The sequence below is a fragment of the Notothenia rossii genome (genome assembly GCF_949606895.1).
Source record: "Notothenia rossii genome assembly, chromosome: 1".
NCBI lineage: Eukaryota > Metazoa > Chordata > Actinopteri > Perciformes > Nototheniidae > Notothenia > Notothenia rossii.
The window spans coordinates 23070460-23087620 of NC_136912.1; the positions used below are offsets into that span (position 1 = coordinate 23070460).

A 17161-nucleotide genomic window follows, 5' to 3' on the forward strand; every position below is an offset into this window, starting at 1 on the left:
CAAAGAAGAAAGATGGAATTTGCCAGCAGTAGTCAATCTGTGCTGACCGTATAATCCTGAGGAAGCCAGTAAAAGCCTTTTTGTCTGCTCATAAAGCAATTCAGTCTCCAATAACCCGCTGTTAATACATAGAGAATCAGGTGCTTCTATCAATCATAAACACAATGTAATGGACAATCTCCTCAGCAATAACTGGAACACTTTAACCCGGCAGGATGGCGCTGTTACCCAATCAAATCTTCGCTCTCTACCTCCCTGTGCATCTCCGACTTTATAACCTTTGACCAGGCGTTTCGCGATCTGATTGTCTGTCTTTCCCCTAGCTACTAGCTGTTCCTGCTGTTCCACACATTAGTTACAATTTTCTTTCTAACAATCTAGTTTAATAATAACTGAGACGTCAACTTGAAGTCTTTAGGCTGTCTCTGAGTAAAGGCTGTGATTTGTGTTTGTCACAGTTAATCATCTACAGGTTGCTGCCTCAGTTTTTTTGCTTGCTCTCTCTTTCACACACACACACACACACACACACACACACACACACACACACACACACACACACACACACACACACACACACACACACACACACACACACACACACACACACACACACACACACACACACACACACAGTCGTACACACGTACACAAGCATTAACACTTTTTCAGAAGATTGTGCACACCCATGTTTAAGGTCAGACCTTTCAAGGAGTTGAACATTTTCAAAGGCATTTTTTTCACTTATATACATTTACAGATTTCCTGTCATGTTGCATTACTTGCATGTTTGCCTTTTTTCTTATCTTTATACACTTTTTCAGATATGCTTAGATTGTCCAAATATGTTACACACACACACACACACACACACACACACACACACACACACACACACACACACACACACACACACACACACACACACACACACACACACACACACACACACACACACACACACACACACACACACACGCACGCACACTGACTATTCTCATTTCTTTATATTATGCAAGGGAAGAGAGGTTATAACAGTCCCTCTCAGTTTTGCTTCGCTTGGGGTTGTGATTTCCTGAGTTTCTCCTAGAAAAGGAAAACCTCAGCACAACAGTGGTCCGCACTGAGGAAGTTAGGAATACCTCCAAGTGGTCAAAAGCAGGAAGTAGGGAACCCCAACACCAAGGCTTAACAATACATATATTATATTTACATTACATATATTACAAATGTACTCTGCATTATGCACACACAAGCATAATGGTTTATTTTTAAAGAAGTCTAAACTAACTTTGTTGCACAGTGTTGAACTCAGAGTGTCACATAGCTTCTTTTCTTTTATCACAGAGCAGAACTCCCAAAGCGCATATTGTCCTCCCTTTGTCATCAGTCTGGCGAGATAAGGCTGATAAGAGATGGAGTCATGTTAGCACTTCACACGATAGAAGGAACAGAGGGAGGGCATGTTGAGCTGTGGAAGCACAGGGAAAACAACACTGACATAAGGAATACAAATCCATTGGCCATTTGGAAAATCTGTAGTGGTGAACACTGTATCCTCAGGGCGTGTTATTGCAAACTAGATTTCAAAAGCTCTGGCAAAATGAATGTGTTATATGCTCTAATGTCATCCCGACCTATGTCATCATGCAGTGAGAAACTACCGGCTATTGATAGAAGGAGGAAACAACCTCCTGGCTTTCCGCTCTCTTGGTCTTTGCAGTTTTTTTCAACTTTACCCATGTTTTGACCTTTTGTCCTGTACATATCAATAAATGCATGAATAAGAAGTGTGCTTCAACCAGGAACATGACATTTAAATGTGTACATTATGTCAACAACACATTTTTAAAATATTTTTAAATCATTTTATTCCATCAAGCTGACATTGGCATCATTTTTGTTCCACTGTGGACGAGGTGCAGGTCATTCTAAGCCCTCCAGCCTTGGGACAACTAACATGTGTACAGGTGTGTGTCTGTCCATCTGTGTGTGTCTGTGTGGGAGAGTGGGATATTGGGTCAACTCAAATGAGTGAGTGCGTTACCATGGTTGCTAGGCTTAGTAGCGTTACCTTTGTTGGCTGCCTCACCTATTTCCATCAAAGTCCAGGCAGTCTTGTGACGCACCAACACGCCCACACACTGCCTGTCTAACTAGAAATAGGTGCTTTTTTATTTAGTCTTTCTACTAACATGACCTTTAATCTGACAAAAGTAATTTGCTTTGTAGTGTGCTGTGATTGGCTGCCTCAGTGTTGTATGCAGCGTAGAGATTTGGGGATTTAAAATGCTGGGATTGTTCCGTTCTGAATGCTGGCAATGTGGGAAAATAAGAGAGTAAGAGGTTTATTCTCTGGAAGGCGATTTCTGATTGTTCCCTGTTCTTATTATAGCCCTTAATGAAGCGGCACACACACCGAAACACACGCACACAAAACAAGCTGCACCCACACACTCTATAACACTCATGATAAAGAAGTTGAAAGTCCAACACCCTCTTGTGGTGAGTGTGCGTCAGGTTCACGTGCACGATAGATTAATGTGCACAGCTTTTGTCACAGCATGAAGTGGGGTCATATTTTACTCAGGATTCCTCATCTAGCTCAACTCCAACATGTCCAACCTACTGCTGACACACACACACACACACACATAAACACACACACATACACACACACACACAATGAGCTTGTGACCCAGTCATACTCAGTGAACCTTGAGCTGGAGGTTTCAGGGTTTACAGCCCTTCATTCTCTCTGATAGGGGTCAGTGATCAGCAAGGGATCTGAGGAACTCAACAAAACAAGGTTGTAAAACCACTGATAGGGGAAGGTGCCCCTGTGGATTTATAGATGCTGTATTTTCCTCATTCTGTCCAATCGCATTATTTGCCTTTGGTTCGTTTTGTAAGCTAGTTAATCTTGCGTGTGATTGCGTCTGCATACTGATTACCTTTCAGATTCAACAAGCAGCTCAATTATTGTTGGTACAGTCATGTTGTAAAAGGTTCATTCTGAACACTACCAGGTTTTCTTTTATTCTTCCCTCTTGTGTTTACGTCTTGGATATAAGTTGTGGTTGATACAATTGACTGTCATTGATAAACCTGTTTCTCTTTGCCCTCTTCAGGCCCCAGATCTGATTGGATGGTTTTGTCAGAATGACAGCCGAAGATCCTGCTTCCTCGTCAACCATGAGCAACAACACTGCCCCCCCCAAACCCTCCCAGCCAGCCGGAGCCTCACACAACCCTCTCCATGGACAACTCAACGTCCCTGAGGGAGTTGCAGGTGCTCCCAATGAGGCTGCACTGGTCACCCTGATGGATCGCACCGGCTACACGATGGTCCAGGAAAACGGTCAGCGTAAATATGGCCCTCCTCCTGGTTGGAATGCTACATCTCCACCACGGGGGTGTGAAATCTTTGTGGGCAAGATCCCACGTGACGTTTATGAGGATGAGCTAGTCCCTGTGTTTGAGTCCGTAGGGCGTATCTATGAGATGCGGCTAATGATGGACTTTGACGGGAAGAACAGAGGGTACGCGTTTGTGATGTACACAGAGAAACACGAGGCCAAGCGTGCTGTGCGTGAGCTCAACAACTATGAAGTGCGGCCGGGGCGGCTGCTGGGGGTCTGCTCCTCCGTGGACAACTGCCGTCTTTTCATTGGTGGCATCCCAAAGACCAAAAAGCGTGAGGAGATCCTGGAGGAGGTCTCCAAAGTGACAGAAGGGGTGCTGGACGTGATAGTTTATGCCAGCGCTGCAGACAAGATGAAGAACAGAGGCTTTGCTTTTGTAGAGTACGAGTCACACCGTGCAGCCGCCATGGCTCGCAGGAAGTTGATGCCTGGGCGTATTCAGCTCTGGGGCCACCAGATCGCAGTCGACTGGGCCGAGCCGGAGATCGATGTGGACGAAGACGTAATGGAGACAGTGAAGATCCTTTACGTCCGGAATCTCATGATGGAAACCAGCGAGGAGACAATCAGACAGGTGGGACTTCAGTTTAGGGATTTCTCGATGCTGGGTTTTATTGGGTAAAGAACATACATTTCAGGAAATATACTACTAATAGAAAACATTAACCAATCACTCATTGTCTCTGTCAATCAGGTGTTCAACCAGTTCAATGCTGGATGCGTTGAAAGAGTGAAGAAAATCCGTGACTACGCCTTCGTCCACTTTACCTCCAGAGACGATGCTGTCGTGGCCATGGACCACCTCAATGGCACAGAGGTGGAGGGCTCCTGCATCGAGGTGACTCTCGCCAAGCCTGTTGATAAAGAGCAGTACTCTCGCCAGAAAGCCTCCAAGGGAGCTCCAGCCACTCCAGAGCCGGCTCCACAGAACTACGTCTACCAGTGTGATCCCTACACATTGGCCTACTACGGTTACCCATACAACACCCTCATTGGACCCAACAGAGACTACTTTGTTAAAGGTTAGAATGAATTGCTTTTTTGTATCAGTAGTGATCATTTGCAAAAGCCACTTAGTTTTTCTGAAAGCCATCTTTGTATGTTAAAGTTGGTGGCAGAAACTCTGTGGACCAATGCCCTGCTAAAGATCTCATGATGACATCCAAGAGATGCTATTGTAGGATCAATGACAAACACACCTTTATAAATTAGCTATGATTTGTAAATTATCATGATGACTAAGATAATAGTGATTTTATCTTTGATGACAAGAATTTATTTGATGAAAGTTTTAAAATCTTAACTTGATAAGGGTTTGTGACTTGTTGTTAATAAGACAAAGACAAAATAAGGTGATGGGCCAATGATGCTAATCCCATTATCGTTGATGAATGATTATAAATGGTATTTGGGTGGCAGCAGGAAAATCTATTCGACTTTCAACAATCATTGTGTTTTGGTTTTCTCTCCAAAGGATCCCCAATGATACAGAACAATGGTAATCTCTCTCATCCTTATTCCTACTTATCCCTTCAATGAACAATGAACTTTCTTGCCATGTGACTATATGTTTTCTAACACCATTCTTTTCCCGCTGTGCTGTCAACTCCCATTTCATGCTGGGTTACTGCAGAGATTTCAATAAAGCTAAGAACATTGACAAAACATTTGACAGTGTCATGAACTGAAGAGTCAGATCACTGCTGCGGAAACACGCAAAGTTACCCTAAACTCAAACAGATGTTGTTTACATTTCCGATAGCAACTGCACTTCTTGAGCAGATATTTACCTTAAATAAAAGCTCTTCTTGCTGAAGCAGTCCTTATATTTTGGGAGGAATTCTCAAAGAAGTTCTGAACCCATCATAAAATATTGTTGCGCTTCAAAAATTCAGTACAAGTTGCCCTTACTGCCCAAGTCCTAAAACACAACCCCTGTCAACGTATTACTTTAATTGTATTTTAAGCAGGTACTGTGCGAGGTCGTGGTCGTGCTGCTTCAGGTAACCGTACCCCTGGGCCACGGGGGTCATACCTGGGAGGTTACTCTGCTGGTCGTGGCATCTACAGCCGCTACCATGAGGGCAAAGCCAAGCTCGACAAGCCCTATGAGCTGATGCCCAGTCTGGAGCTTGCTGCCTCTGTCAACTCCATTGGCATGAAACCTGGCACAAGTCAGTGAGATAGATATATACATCCTTGCCCATCTCAAACGCCTTTATTAAACCTTCCAGCTCGTAATTTCCTGTCTCTCTCTCCTGTGTGGTTTGAGGAACACTTAGTAAATCACTTGATCATGGTTGTTGCTGGATGGTCAGGCGCAAAAGGACTTCCTTTCTTTTTACCCTTAAGAATTACGACACTAAATATCTGTCCTTTCCAGCATGACCAGAAAGTAACTGCTATGATTTGTTCCTCATTCTGTCCTTTTTTCCTCTCAAATTTTTCTTACCTGGTGTTCAGACCAAAAGCAGCACTGTGTTAGAATAACACAAGGCGCTACGTCGTTGGGGGTGTACTGTTGAGACCATGAAATATCAAGCTATCAGAGGCTAAAACCCAGCCCCCTGTTTTTTGATTGGCCAACGCAGAATTCATGGCATTTTGTCGAGGCAAAAGTTGATTTATGTGCAGGATGAGACAATATTTATTGTCCTAAAGCGCTTTTGACGCCCCCAATGCAGTGGTGGAATTGAACTGAATGGGAACGTTTTCTAATGCAGTGCTGTTGTCTGTCTAAACATGGCCGACGTATGTGGTGAACAACCCAATCTCCTTTAACACATGCAACTCAACTCCAGTTTTTTACTGAAAAGTGGCTGACCGTGTCTGGAATGTAAAACAAAGATTTATCCCAAAAACGTTTGAGGTCAAATTCACAATTTGACCTCAACAAGTTAAGAAAAGGTCTCTGTAGGAGCAGCTGTTTCAGGCCTTGTTGGCACTATGACACTTACATTCAAGAACGGAGTTGAGATGTGAATCCAAATGAACAAACAAAAATTACCTTTCTCAACTTTTCAACCACGTCTACTATTTTGACTTGAAGGATAATACCAGTGTCCTCCACTGCTTATACATTAAGCTTACATGATCAGCATCAGCATCGTTTAGTTTTTTAAATGTGTGGTCTCCAGTCTATATTAGGCGGAAATGAATTGCTGTCAAGTGGTTTTCTGTTAGATGGCTTCTTTTTAAAGGTTTGTTTCCTGGTTCCTTTTTTCTTTCCTGAAGGTAAGCAGAAGGAAATGCATATTTGTATCAATGAGGGAGAAGCTACCCAACTCATATAAGGCTAAAACAGGATCAACTACATTCAAAATTGAAAGTAGAATATTAAAATGTAGAAACTTCAATGATAGAAGTGCAATGTTAAAATTAACACAGTGGTATTATTATTTCATCTTCAAGCTTATTACCAAACAAAAAAGCAACTATACTTACCAGATATTTGTAACATAACTTAAATATTTAACTTTTTGTTAATATTTATGGCATATATTTGGGGTTCAGAGGTCCCTAGTATAGTGATACTCTTGATGCTCTTTCTGAAAATATTTGACCTAAATCTAATCTGGAGTTTAGTGTTAGTCCAGGACTGTGTGGTCAGATTAAAAATACCTTTGTCCATCTGAAACAATGACTGACGTTGTGTTCACTCTGTGTGTGTGTATGTTTGGTGTGTGGGTATGTGTTGGAGCACTGAGGTTAATCCATAGCACCATTATAATCCGAATCACACCCCAACGCCAACTTGTGTAACTTATTTTTTCCCCTTCTTGACTTAATTGTTTCCTTCAACCTTCAGTGCTTTAGCAGGCACTCCTTTTGTACATTTCCTTCAAATCTAAGTATACCTGTGTCTGTTTGAGCTTTGATCCATGTTTGATCTTTTATTTATTTTATTGTAAAAGGCAAAAAAAAACTATTTTGCTTTACTATGTTGTCTGCAGTGGTCCCATCTGTTATCCAAGCTCTCATTATTGTTTCTCTTTGCAGTTGGAATGCAGACTCTGGGGGGGCAGTACCCCATGTTCAGCACGGCTCCTACAGCCAAGCTGATGGAGGATGGGAAGGTGCACCCGGTTGAGCACCTTATGAACCCTCTGGCCATGCAACACGCTGACCACAACAGCGCTAATGGCGGTGGCAGCGTCCTCCCTGCGGTATCTACCCCTCCTCCTTTCCAGGTGTGCACAATGACACTGTTACTGACTCGTAAATATGATTGGATAAAGATGTTAAATCTCCACTTTCAGCTCAGGGCATGTTACTTGATGCAGTAAACCAGGCCGCATGGGTACTTCATCATAAAGTGTAGAGAACTGATTTTACACACCATAACTCATTACATTTAAAAGAGTACTCCATAGACTTTGCACTGTACCATTGGTGGAGTCAAAAGCCAGTATCAAAAAGTAACAAATTGGCTGCACCGGAAACAAAGATATCACTTTTGGCAATACCACGCGCCTACATTACCCACAATGCAACTTATATTTAAGCGTCAAATAACATGCCGTGGAATAAAATAATATTAGTCACGTAACACCACAGATTACATGACAAATTATGTACTGTATTTGTACTTTGAGAGCTTAATGTCTGTCTTTTTAAATGTAGAACTCACAATTGAATGCATTCATTTAATAAAGAATGTACTAAATGGTTTAGTAATCCTCTTATTCAATATAGTCCTCCTTTCCTCTTTTCTGCATTTCTCAGGGCCGTCCTATCACTCCTGTCTACGCCATGGCCCACAACGTGCAGCGCATCCCGACGGCCAGCCTGTACGGTGCCGGATACGTCCCCATTGCAAACTACGCTGCTAACTCGGCAGCACTGGCCGCTCTGCAGAAGAACGCGGCGGCGGCCGCGGCGTACGGAGGATACGCCGGTTACGCAATGCCTCAGGCCTTCCCCGCCACAGCCTTCCAGCTGCCCCTCCATGATGTCTACCAGACATATTGAGTCGGAGGGTCAGACATATGAAACATCCAAGATACCCTGCCTGTGACTGAACCACCAACCCAACGTCTGTCCCATCACACAGACACATCTCTTGAACTCGTGAACATCAAAAAGCTCTAAAGGAATTTGAAGCATATATTTAGAAAACAGAAACAATGACATCTCATATCTGTCCTGGTCTAAGTATGTATTGGAAACAAGGCAACCATATGACTGGCTTAGTTATGCATCATTACTGACTTATAACACACATAGAGAACAGTCTAATCACTGAGGAAACCTACCTGCACCGTCCTCCCACGATAAGCATTAACTCATAAAGACAACCATCAGTATGAGTTTCTCTCTGTCTTTGACACCCGCCAAACACTGAAGGTACATTCAAGTATTTATGAAGAGAAAATTACTTTTATTCTCTGTAGGCTTCTCTTATTAATGAATGGAGTGGTCTTTGTTCTCTGAATGAGGAAAGATAGAGCTTTACATGTTTGTTTTTTAACTGTAAAAATGTGGGGGTGAAGAGAAAGAAAAAAGTTAATTGAAAGAAAGTAAAAGTACAACAGGAACTACTGACAAGAAAGGATACCACTAAGATAACTGTTCTTGAATATAGGCCTACTAATATTCTATTTCCATTCAAATATAGTATTTTAGCCAACTCTACAAGCTGTAGGTGACGCTGTCCGTCCATGCTGGTTGAATGTGTGAGCTTCAAACATGCCTGTTTGGTACTTTTTGGTTTATTTAGTATTTTGTGTGTTTTAAATGAAGGTTTTTAAATGTTATATTTTGCCTATAGTTAGTAAGCTTGTTTTTATGTATTCTCTTTAACTTTTGGAAACTTCTCCTATCTTGGTTTGTTTGAAGAAAATGTTGCCAGTTATATAATAGTATTGTGATTCGTTGTGGAACAAATACTAGAGAAAGAAAACTGGAAAGCTTTTTCAACATGAGTAATCTATACAGTCAGCCTGATAGACAGCTACACCATGTACATGGAGAAGTTTCCCATGCTCACAAAGTTTGCTGAAAGGGGACTGAACAGATGTTAGTTTGTTTTTTTCTTTAATTTACACACATCTTTATTATTGAGTTTTTGAATTGTTTCACTTTTGAAAGCTGAACAAATATGGACAGAAATGAGAGTCCTGTGTGGACTGGAACACTCTGCTAACCAAAACAAACGTCAGGCTACATCGCTCCAGTCTTCTGATATCAGAAAGCTCCTCAGTGCCTTACATCTGTAGACGATGCCACCTTGTGCTTTCCACTGTGCCTTTAACAACAATGTGAAGCCCCTATGGTTGGTACAAAAGAAAGGACTCACGGACTGCAGTTTTCTCCATTTATTTTTCCAATGCTTTGGTAATACTGTATTGTGGTGAAGTGTGTTTCAGTCTCTGCAGACTTCTCCCCTGTAGTCTCCTCTCTAAAGGCTCCTGCATGCACTCCGCATGTCCGTCTCATCTTTATTTCGCGTCCTCCAAACTGTGTTGACCTAGGTGCACTTAAACGTATTTATAAAAGGCAAGAGATTGCAACTTTCATATGAAGAGATATTAAATACTGAGCATGAAATAATGTGTAAACTGGGCTAGTTGGCGTTTCTCAATTACTGTATGTGTGACAGAGTTTTCCCTTGTGGATTAAGCGTTAAAATAACCCTAATGAATGTTTCGTAGGCACTTTTTAAACTCTGCAGTGTGTTGGAAACAAGTGTAATGTTGGACTGGGAATAACTGGAACAATACCTCACGTTGAAATATAGAAGGAGCCATGCATGTTTGTGCTACAACACACAAAGGCAAAGGATGCAAGCAGCTGCTGATTATGAAGTCACACTCCACAACCTTTATATAAGAGAATGCAGAAATGTGTATGTGTAAACCAGTTTAGGTCGTTTTTAATTTTCCATTCCAAATGTTTTATTTGTTGTTTGAATTGTATGTGTTTATTTTCATCATCTCCTCATAATATTTACTATATTTTACAGCATAAACAATGTAATTACTTTTACTCTGAAGAAAGCTTGGATCATGACCAAGTTTGATGTCAAAGAGGTAAATAACGAAAATAGTATGCACGGCAAACAAAATATATTTGTCTCATCTCACTCCATCCTCTACATTTGGCTTCCCTACTCCTCTAAAACTGGATTTGACGTAGAAAACAAATTGCGGATAACTGTTATTTTCTTCTATGATGACATTAAGTCAGGATATATTTAATATATGCATTTACGTGTTTTGTCTATGAAGTGAGAAGAAAAGGTATAATATATTCTAAAGCATATTTCTTTTCTTTATTTACACATTGTTTAGGGATGTCAGAGTAACAAAAGTAGAAGAAAAAACATTTTTTGCCAAAATGTCCAATAGTTTTTTAAACCATTCAAGGTTATTGTGTTTTTGTCATTTGTAATATTCTAAATACTATTTTGTACTGGATTTGGTGTTATGAGTGAGAACACAGAGACCTTCTAGTTTAGCAACATTTGATCAGTTTCAACCAAATCTGGTCCATTGCAGTGTTACAGCCCATGGCCCTTTGAGCTGTTGGTGCATGTCAGTTTTTGCTGAACTGTTAATGATTTGACAGCCATCTAAATTAACAAATGTGTTAGACGGCAGGGAATTGTGTCCCTCTGGTTCTGCCTCCCACTCAAAACACCTGCTTTACTTTCTATTGCCTGCATTTCACCCACACCACAGCTGCAGGAGGAATTCTTGTGTCTGTGGCATGGACCTACACATGCCTTGTTTAACATAGGTGTTACCATTTTAACTTTTCCGATAGTGTGTGCCTTATTGCCAAGATGTGCCCTTTGCTCAACCTTTGTAGACCTTTGCAGACTGTTTTCTATCTGAAGGTTTGTTTAAAAAAAAAGCTTGTTCTGTATTGTTATATTTATAGCGATAAAGTAGATGAATAAAGCATTTTCAAAAGGATGCAATGCTGTTATTCATTTTGTTTGTCTTAAAGCTCTCCTTTTATACTATTTATAGGCATATATTATAGGTCTCAAATATATACAAATATATAAAAAACATGTCTATGAAGTGTTTTGCTCAAAATACCAAACAGATCACCCATTCTAGCCATGCCTCATACCCCTCTATTTCAGCCCTGTTAGAGAAGTGCTGATTATGGGTCAGTAGCTACGGGGCCACGCCCCCTTTGGAGCACACATGCCGCAGAGCTGCACAGAGAGAGAGAGAGAGAGAGAAATAGATGCCCAGCTAAATGCTGCCGTGATTAAACGCCATATCATGTTCATGTAAACAAAGACCATATTCCTTCCAAAACACGTTGCGCATTGTTCTGATAGAGATGTTTCTGACAGGGCCGTGGGTGTAAGGCCAGCCCACATTTCCGATATTAGGTCATATCAGACGCAAATCTGGATCAGCTCCGTTGTACCCCCGTTTTTAGAGATTTGGGTACGGAGGAAAATAGAGAGGGTTTTAGGGGACACATATTTATGTATAAAAGACATTAAAAAAGTGCATTTTGTATAATAGGAGACCTTTAAGTTATATTCCGCTGAATCTGACTAAACCATGTCAGCCAGTTTAGTTTTAGATTAAAGCGCATAACTACAAAGTGCTAAAAGGGTCAGAAGTTTTTTGAAAGGTCCAGAGGCAGAGGACTTTGACTCCGACCTCTGTCAATGGAAACCCATCCCTGACCTTGTACAACAGCTATATTAAGCAATGTGTCATGGTGGAGAGCGGAGAGGCACCACAGTGTTTGGAGATTGTTTCATAAACGTTTCTGTGGCGGGTCAACTTTACTCTAGAAACATGGTGTACCCAAGCAAGGAGTTCAGGGAGGCCTTTAAGGACCCAAGTAGCCTTCATCCCGCAGTGTGTAGAAGTGTAGTCTCAGGTACATGGTACATTTCAACCAACTGGTTTACCATTGCAATGTGGTGAAAGGTCACAAGGGGAAGAACTGAATTGTTTTATTTTTAATACAGTAGCAATAACAATAGGATACCAAGAAACAGAACCCTTCTCGAGTGAAATCATGTCATTTATACACATGAGCTCTATTCTTAGTGCATGTGCTCCGCTCATCAGCTGATCTTGTCTACTTACAAAGGGTAATCATCGAAGAATAGGAAAATGCTTATTTCTTGGCAAATCAATCAGGGTTAATGAAAATGTTTTCAGTAGCAGCACATGCATGGTGCACTTCCCCCTAATTGATAGAGCATTGTTGAATTTGAATCCAAAATAAATATTGGTGTCAATATTGATACTACTGATCCTTGTATTAAATAGTATTGTGTGAAAACCTAACATTGTAGTTTTGCACATGTGTTTCCGTATTCAGTGTTGTATAACAACTTTACAGACATGGGGCAATATTGAGTTTATGTCCCAGGAATATAATCTCCAAAATACTGTTTTAATAACCCAATCCACAACTACTTTATCACACAAGCAGATAGCAGGGGATTTTTAAACCAAGTTAATGAGAATCTATGCAGAAAGAGTGGAGTTATAGCCTACATTGTGTTACATGCAATACAATATTGCCATCTGGTGGTAAATGCACCTAATCAGAAAACCTGCAGGAACTCTCCACAGCACAGACAGAGCAGGTTATCACCGCCAGCCATGTTATCTCCACTGTAACAGTAATAAATGCAGATATAGTATAAAACAAACCACATTTACTCTTTCTTATAAAATGAGTTCTTCACATGCAAGAAGAAGGTATTATCATACAGTCATGTGTTGAGTGAAATAGTAAACACATGTATTTAGCCAGGAACAGAAACACACTGTGTACTGGGAAATCAAATCAAATAGTAATTGTTTTATGTGGAATAATAAGCAGGGAAAGTATTCTGCATGAATGGAACTTTATTTAAAAAAAATACATTATTGGAATATTAATATTACTTATTGTTTTATTTGTAGTATGACATGTTATTGATTACTCTACACATTATGTTATATTCATATAGTTGTATAGAAAGAAAGGCATGACAAAAATATAGAAATACACCATAAAGTGTGTTGAATTACTTTGCACTACAGTTCCCATGATGCCCGGCAGCCGTTCGCGTTCGCGATACTTTTGCACGGCTGCCGTTGTCTTAGCAGATCTACAAACATCGCAGCTGGGTTGACTCGATCTCTAGAAGTAACACAGGGAAATCCCGATGATTTGTAGAGCTGCTGAAATGCGTTGCCGTTCCTGAACGTAACCTCAGTTTATATTTGGCTTAAAGGAGACGCAACAAAGCGCACAAAATGGCTGTGCTCTAGGCCCGGGCGAATAAGTAGGTTTACTATAGCTTTAAGAACGCGAAAATAGTGTCTGCTTCTTTAAAATGTATCCGTTTATTACTGAATAGATAATTAAGAAAAGTTTTCTATTTCTAATCAATAAATATATGCATTTAATTTGCGAGGAAAATGCCCCACTGTAGGATAAAGGCCTCTTGCAATCAACCCGTCTTTAGAACAGATGTTGTCCTTTTTTCATCAAATTGCTTGTAAACCGGCTTGATTGTAAGCTGAATTGAAGAAGCCTGAAGTGTTTTCATGGAGATGGAACCGGAGATAGACAGAACCGGTAACGTAAATAAAGGTAAAGAGTCGACGGAGGACAGGGCCGCAGAAGAGACCCCAGCCACCAGTAGAAACGTCACCCCGCGGAGGGGGCTCAGAGAGCGGGGAGCGGGCCGCCCGAGGTCCGGCGTCTCTGCTTCAGTGACGGACGTTAACGGAGCAGCGTCGATCCCGCAGAGCTCAGGGAGAGTTTTAAGAGACCGGTCAACGAGGGCAGTCCCGGCCTGGCTGAAGGATAACAAGAGCGAGGACGAGGAGGACGAACCGAGCCCGGACACTGGTGCTAATAAGCGGAGGAAAGTTTCCAACCCGAGGCGGAAGAAACAGTCTGAATCTGCGGGTTTGGCTGAGGCTGGAGGGGATGTCGCAGATGACAGCCTTCAAGGGACAGAGTACGTTTTTAATTCAACAGTCTTAATTAATATACAACCACATTTGTTTATCATGAACATGTCTAGACTTAAACGTATGTGTTTATGTCTGGTGGGTGAGTTCCTGTCAAAAAGCACGCCTTCAGCCTTGCTCGTCCCCTTTCGGCAGCTCTGCATGGGGAGGGTAGAGGGAAACTTACCTGGCTTTATAAATGTTCACATTTAATATGCTATTACTTTTACATGCATTGTTGCATTAGAGATGGGATGAAGGACTGTCATTAGCTCAGCAGTTAGAGAATATTTCCAATCCAATGTGTTTTTCTTATTTTCTTGCAGCTCAGAGGAACCAAAGAAACCTGCCACAGATGCTCAAGGTAACTGGACAAATGTTGGGGATAAAAAACAATTTGTCACGTTTCTTGCTATACCTACACTTAAGTTAAATCTGAGCTTCTGCAAGTGGATTTTGAACTGGGCTTTTCTAGTGTGTCATGTCATGTCTGCATAATGCTTGCACCACACATTATGGCATATGGTATGTTTCATGGCATGTTTCTGCTTCCTCATTCCAGCTCTATCCTCCAGACGCCCCCCAGCCTCGAGCCGTGCCAAGCCCCCGTCTGGCAGAGCTGTGCGCACCTCTGCCAAGCCTGTTTGTAAGACCGAACCTGGGATGGAGAACCCAGCTGGTGAGAAACCTGTTGACTGTGGCATACAATGGTTCAACATGTGGGCTTATAATTCACAAATCAGATTATGCAGATGCAGAGCACTAAAGCATCATGCTCACTACCCTGGGTAATATTTATTTCATAGAAACATCCTATTTAACTGAAATGTGAGGGGTAGTGTTTGTAGATTTTCAGTGTGACTAAAGGGATCAGTGCCACCTTTTTGAGGCAAACCTCTGGGTGCAATCCTTTCCACTTCCATGATCTTGGTTGCGTGATGGCTGTACAAAAGTATGCTTTTATGCCTCTGAAATAAATGATGTCTTTCTTTGTCATGCAGCAATGGAAGGAGAGATAAGGAATAAAGACAAGTGTGAAACGTGAGTATATTTTTGTCCCTTTTCATTAATAAAATGAACATTGTTAGTGTTAAAAGGTTTGACTCGGAGCATGAATTCTAATCTTTTACTAAATGTACATACATATACATAATATGAAATACACAAATTACCTGATATTTATAACAATCACTTGATCAACATTGTTGTAATCGACTTATTTATTGCAGTTGAAGGCAACAGATTTATCAAGATAAGATGACATCTATATTGATTCCAAACCATGGACATATACACATTCCAGCAGCTTAAGAGTTAACCAAGCAAAGGGATGCGTGATTACACAATAAATAGAGAAGAAACCAGATCAAATGAAAAGCGTATGACTTGTTATGACTTGTTTTTAGGCACTGTAGGAAAGTTTGCATTTTGTTATGCAGGTGAACTGAGCCTTTAAAGATGAGATTATGTAGGATTTTATCAACAGTTGTAAATGTAACACACTAACAGTTAAGAGATGTATTAACAAACTGTAACAGATACAATTATATATTTATTGGTCTTACTTACTAGAATTGTTTTTGTAATCATACATGTATAAGCTTTAACAGCGGAGAGTCTGCATTACATATATCATGATCCTATTTGTGTTGTGTTTGTGTATATTTATGGCCCACTGAGCATACTGTACTGTCTTGTGTGTTGCTAAAGTGAGAGAGGTGCTGTGTTTTGATGACTGCTCTGTTTTGCACTTACGCTGTCTCAGTAAAAATAAGGATGAGGGAAGCGAGGATGTTGTTCTACCAGTCTTGGATGATGAAGACCCTACATTTCTGGACGACCCAGATGACCTTGGCTATCAGCCACAGAGTCAAAGGTACGCTTACGTCAAACACATTAATTTGACCTGGTGGGGACATATTTTTCTAATAACTTGTTTCCATACAGTGGTGCAGAGGAAGCAGAGGGTCTCAGCAGTGATGAAGAACTTCCTTATACAGATGACTTAAATGACCAGAGCTACGACCCGAAGGAGGAAAGGTGTGTGTGTTATCTTTGTGTGACAAATTAGACAAAAACAGGCCCCATATTTTCGTTTATTGACTGGACTTCCCTCTTTCCTGTTCTAAGGGATGTCCCTAAACCAAAGCGCAGAGCTCCTCCTAGACAGAAGGAGAAGAAAGAGAAAGACAAGGCACCTAAAAAAGAGTCCGAGGTTGCTGAGATAAAAATAGAAGGTTCGGACAACTTGGAGAGTTTCGAAGAGGAAGTAAAGCTAGAGGAAGAAGTACTGGAGGACCCGGATGGACCCAGGAAGTAAGCACAAGTTATTAATAGAACAGATTGTCTGGAACTTTAACCATATCTACATTTAATTGTGCATGTAAAGTCTCAATGTAATGTAAGGTTTTCTATTGCTACACAACTTTGAATTTTCTTTTCCTTTAGGAGAGGCAGACGGAAAAAAGACGATAAAACCCCACGGCTGCCAAAGAGAAGGTGAAGTCTGTTTCAGAGCATTGTAATCTGGACTCTGTTATATTAAAATTGCCTGTCATCATTTTATCCAGAAATAAAGCATATCGTAGTGATTGATGAATGACATAGTGAGGAAGACATTTTGGATGTCTGAGATGTCAATAAGGATTTAAAGATCCATTTAATGTTTGGTTTTAGCTGTGACATCGCAATGACATGTGCTTCACCCCCACAGGAAGAAGCCCCCGGTGCAGTACGTGCGCTGTGAGATGGAGGGGTGTGGGACTGTCCTGGCTCATCCTCGCTACCTACAGG

General features: G+C 41.1%; 2 protein-coding genes across 9 annotated transcripts in view; both read left to right on the forward strand.

Annotated features, from left to right (window-relative positions):
* rbm47 (RNA binding motif protein 47) overlaps positions 1-11344 on the forward strand; it is a 30375-nt gene extending 19031 nt beyond the window's left edge. For 4 of the 8 annotated variants that reach the window (XM_079664136.1, XM_079664134.1, XM_079664135.1 and 1 more), the window contains 6 exons: positions 3132-3999; positions 4120-4447; positions 4900-4923; positions 5393-5599; positions 7425-7615; positions 8151-11344. In XM_079664136.1, the coding sequence (XP_079520262.1) occupies positions 3163-3999; positions 4120-4447; positions 4900-4923; positions 5393-5599; positions 7425-7615; positions 8151-8396 (1833 nt within the window). In that variant the 5' untranslated portion in view covers positions 3132-3162 and the 3' untranslated portion in view covers positions 8397-11344. The remainder of the gene's footprint in view (positions 1-3131; positions 4000-4119; positions 4448-4899; positions 4924-5392; positions 5600-7424; positions 7616-8150) is intronic. The other 4 variants (XM_079664138.1, XM_079664139.1, XM_079664140.1 and 1 more) reach the window with 4 other exon arrangements.
* A 2104-nt stretch (positions 11345-13448) lies between these two features.
* Positions 13449-17161, forward strand: part of zfp91 (ZFP91 zinc finger protein, atypical E3 ubiquitin ligase) — a 5473-nt gene continuing 1760 nt past the window's right edge. Inside the window, exons 1-9 of the mRNA XM_079649255.1 lie at positions 13449-14376; positions 14695-14732; positions 14931-15047; positions 15370-15409; positions 16134-16244; positions 16316-16408; positions 16499-16684; positions 16817-16867; positions 17082-17157. Coding sequence (XP_079505381.1) covers positions 13958-14376; positions 14695-14732; positions 14931-15047; positions 15370-15409; positions 16134-16244; positions 16316-16408; positions 16499-16684; positions 16817-16867; positions 17082-17157 — 1131 coding nt within the window. The 5' untranslated portion in view covers positions 13449-13957. The remainder of the gene's footprint in view (positions 14377-14694; positions 14733-14930; positions 15048-15369; positions 15410-16133; positions 16245-16315; positions 16409-16498; positions 16685-16816; positions 16868-17081; positions 17158-17161) is intronic.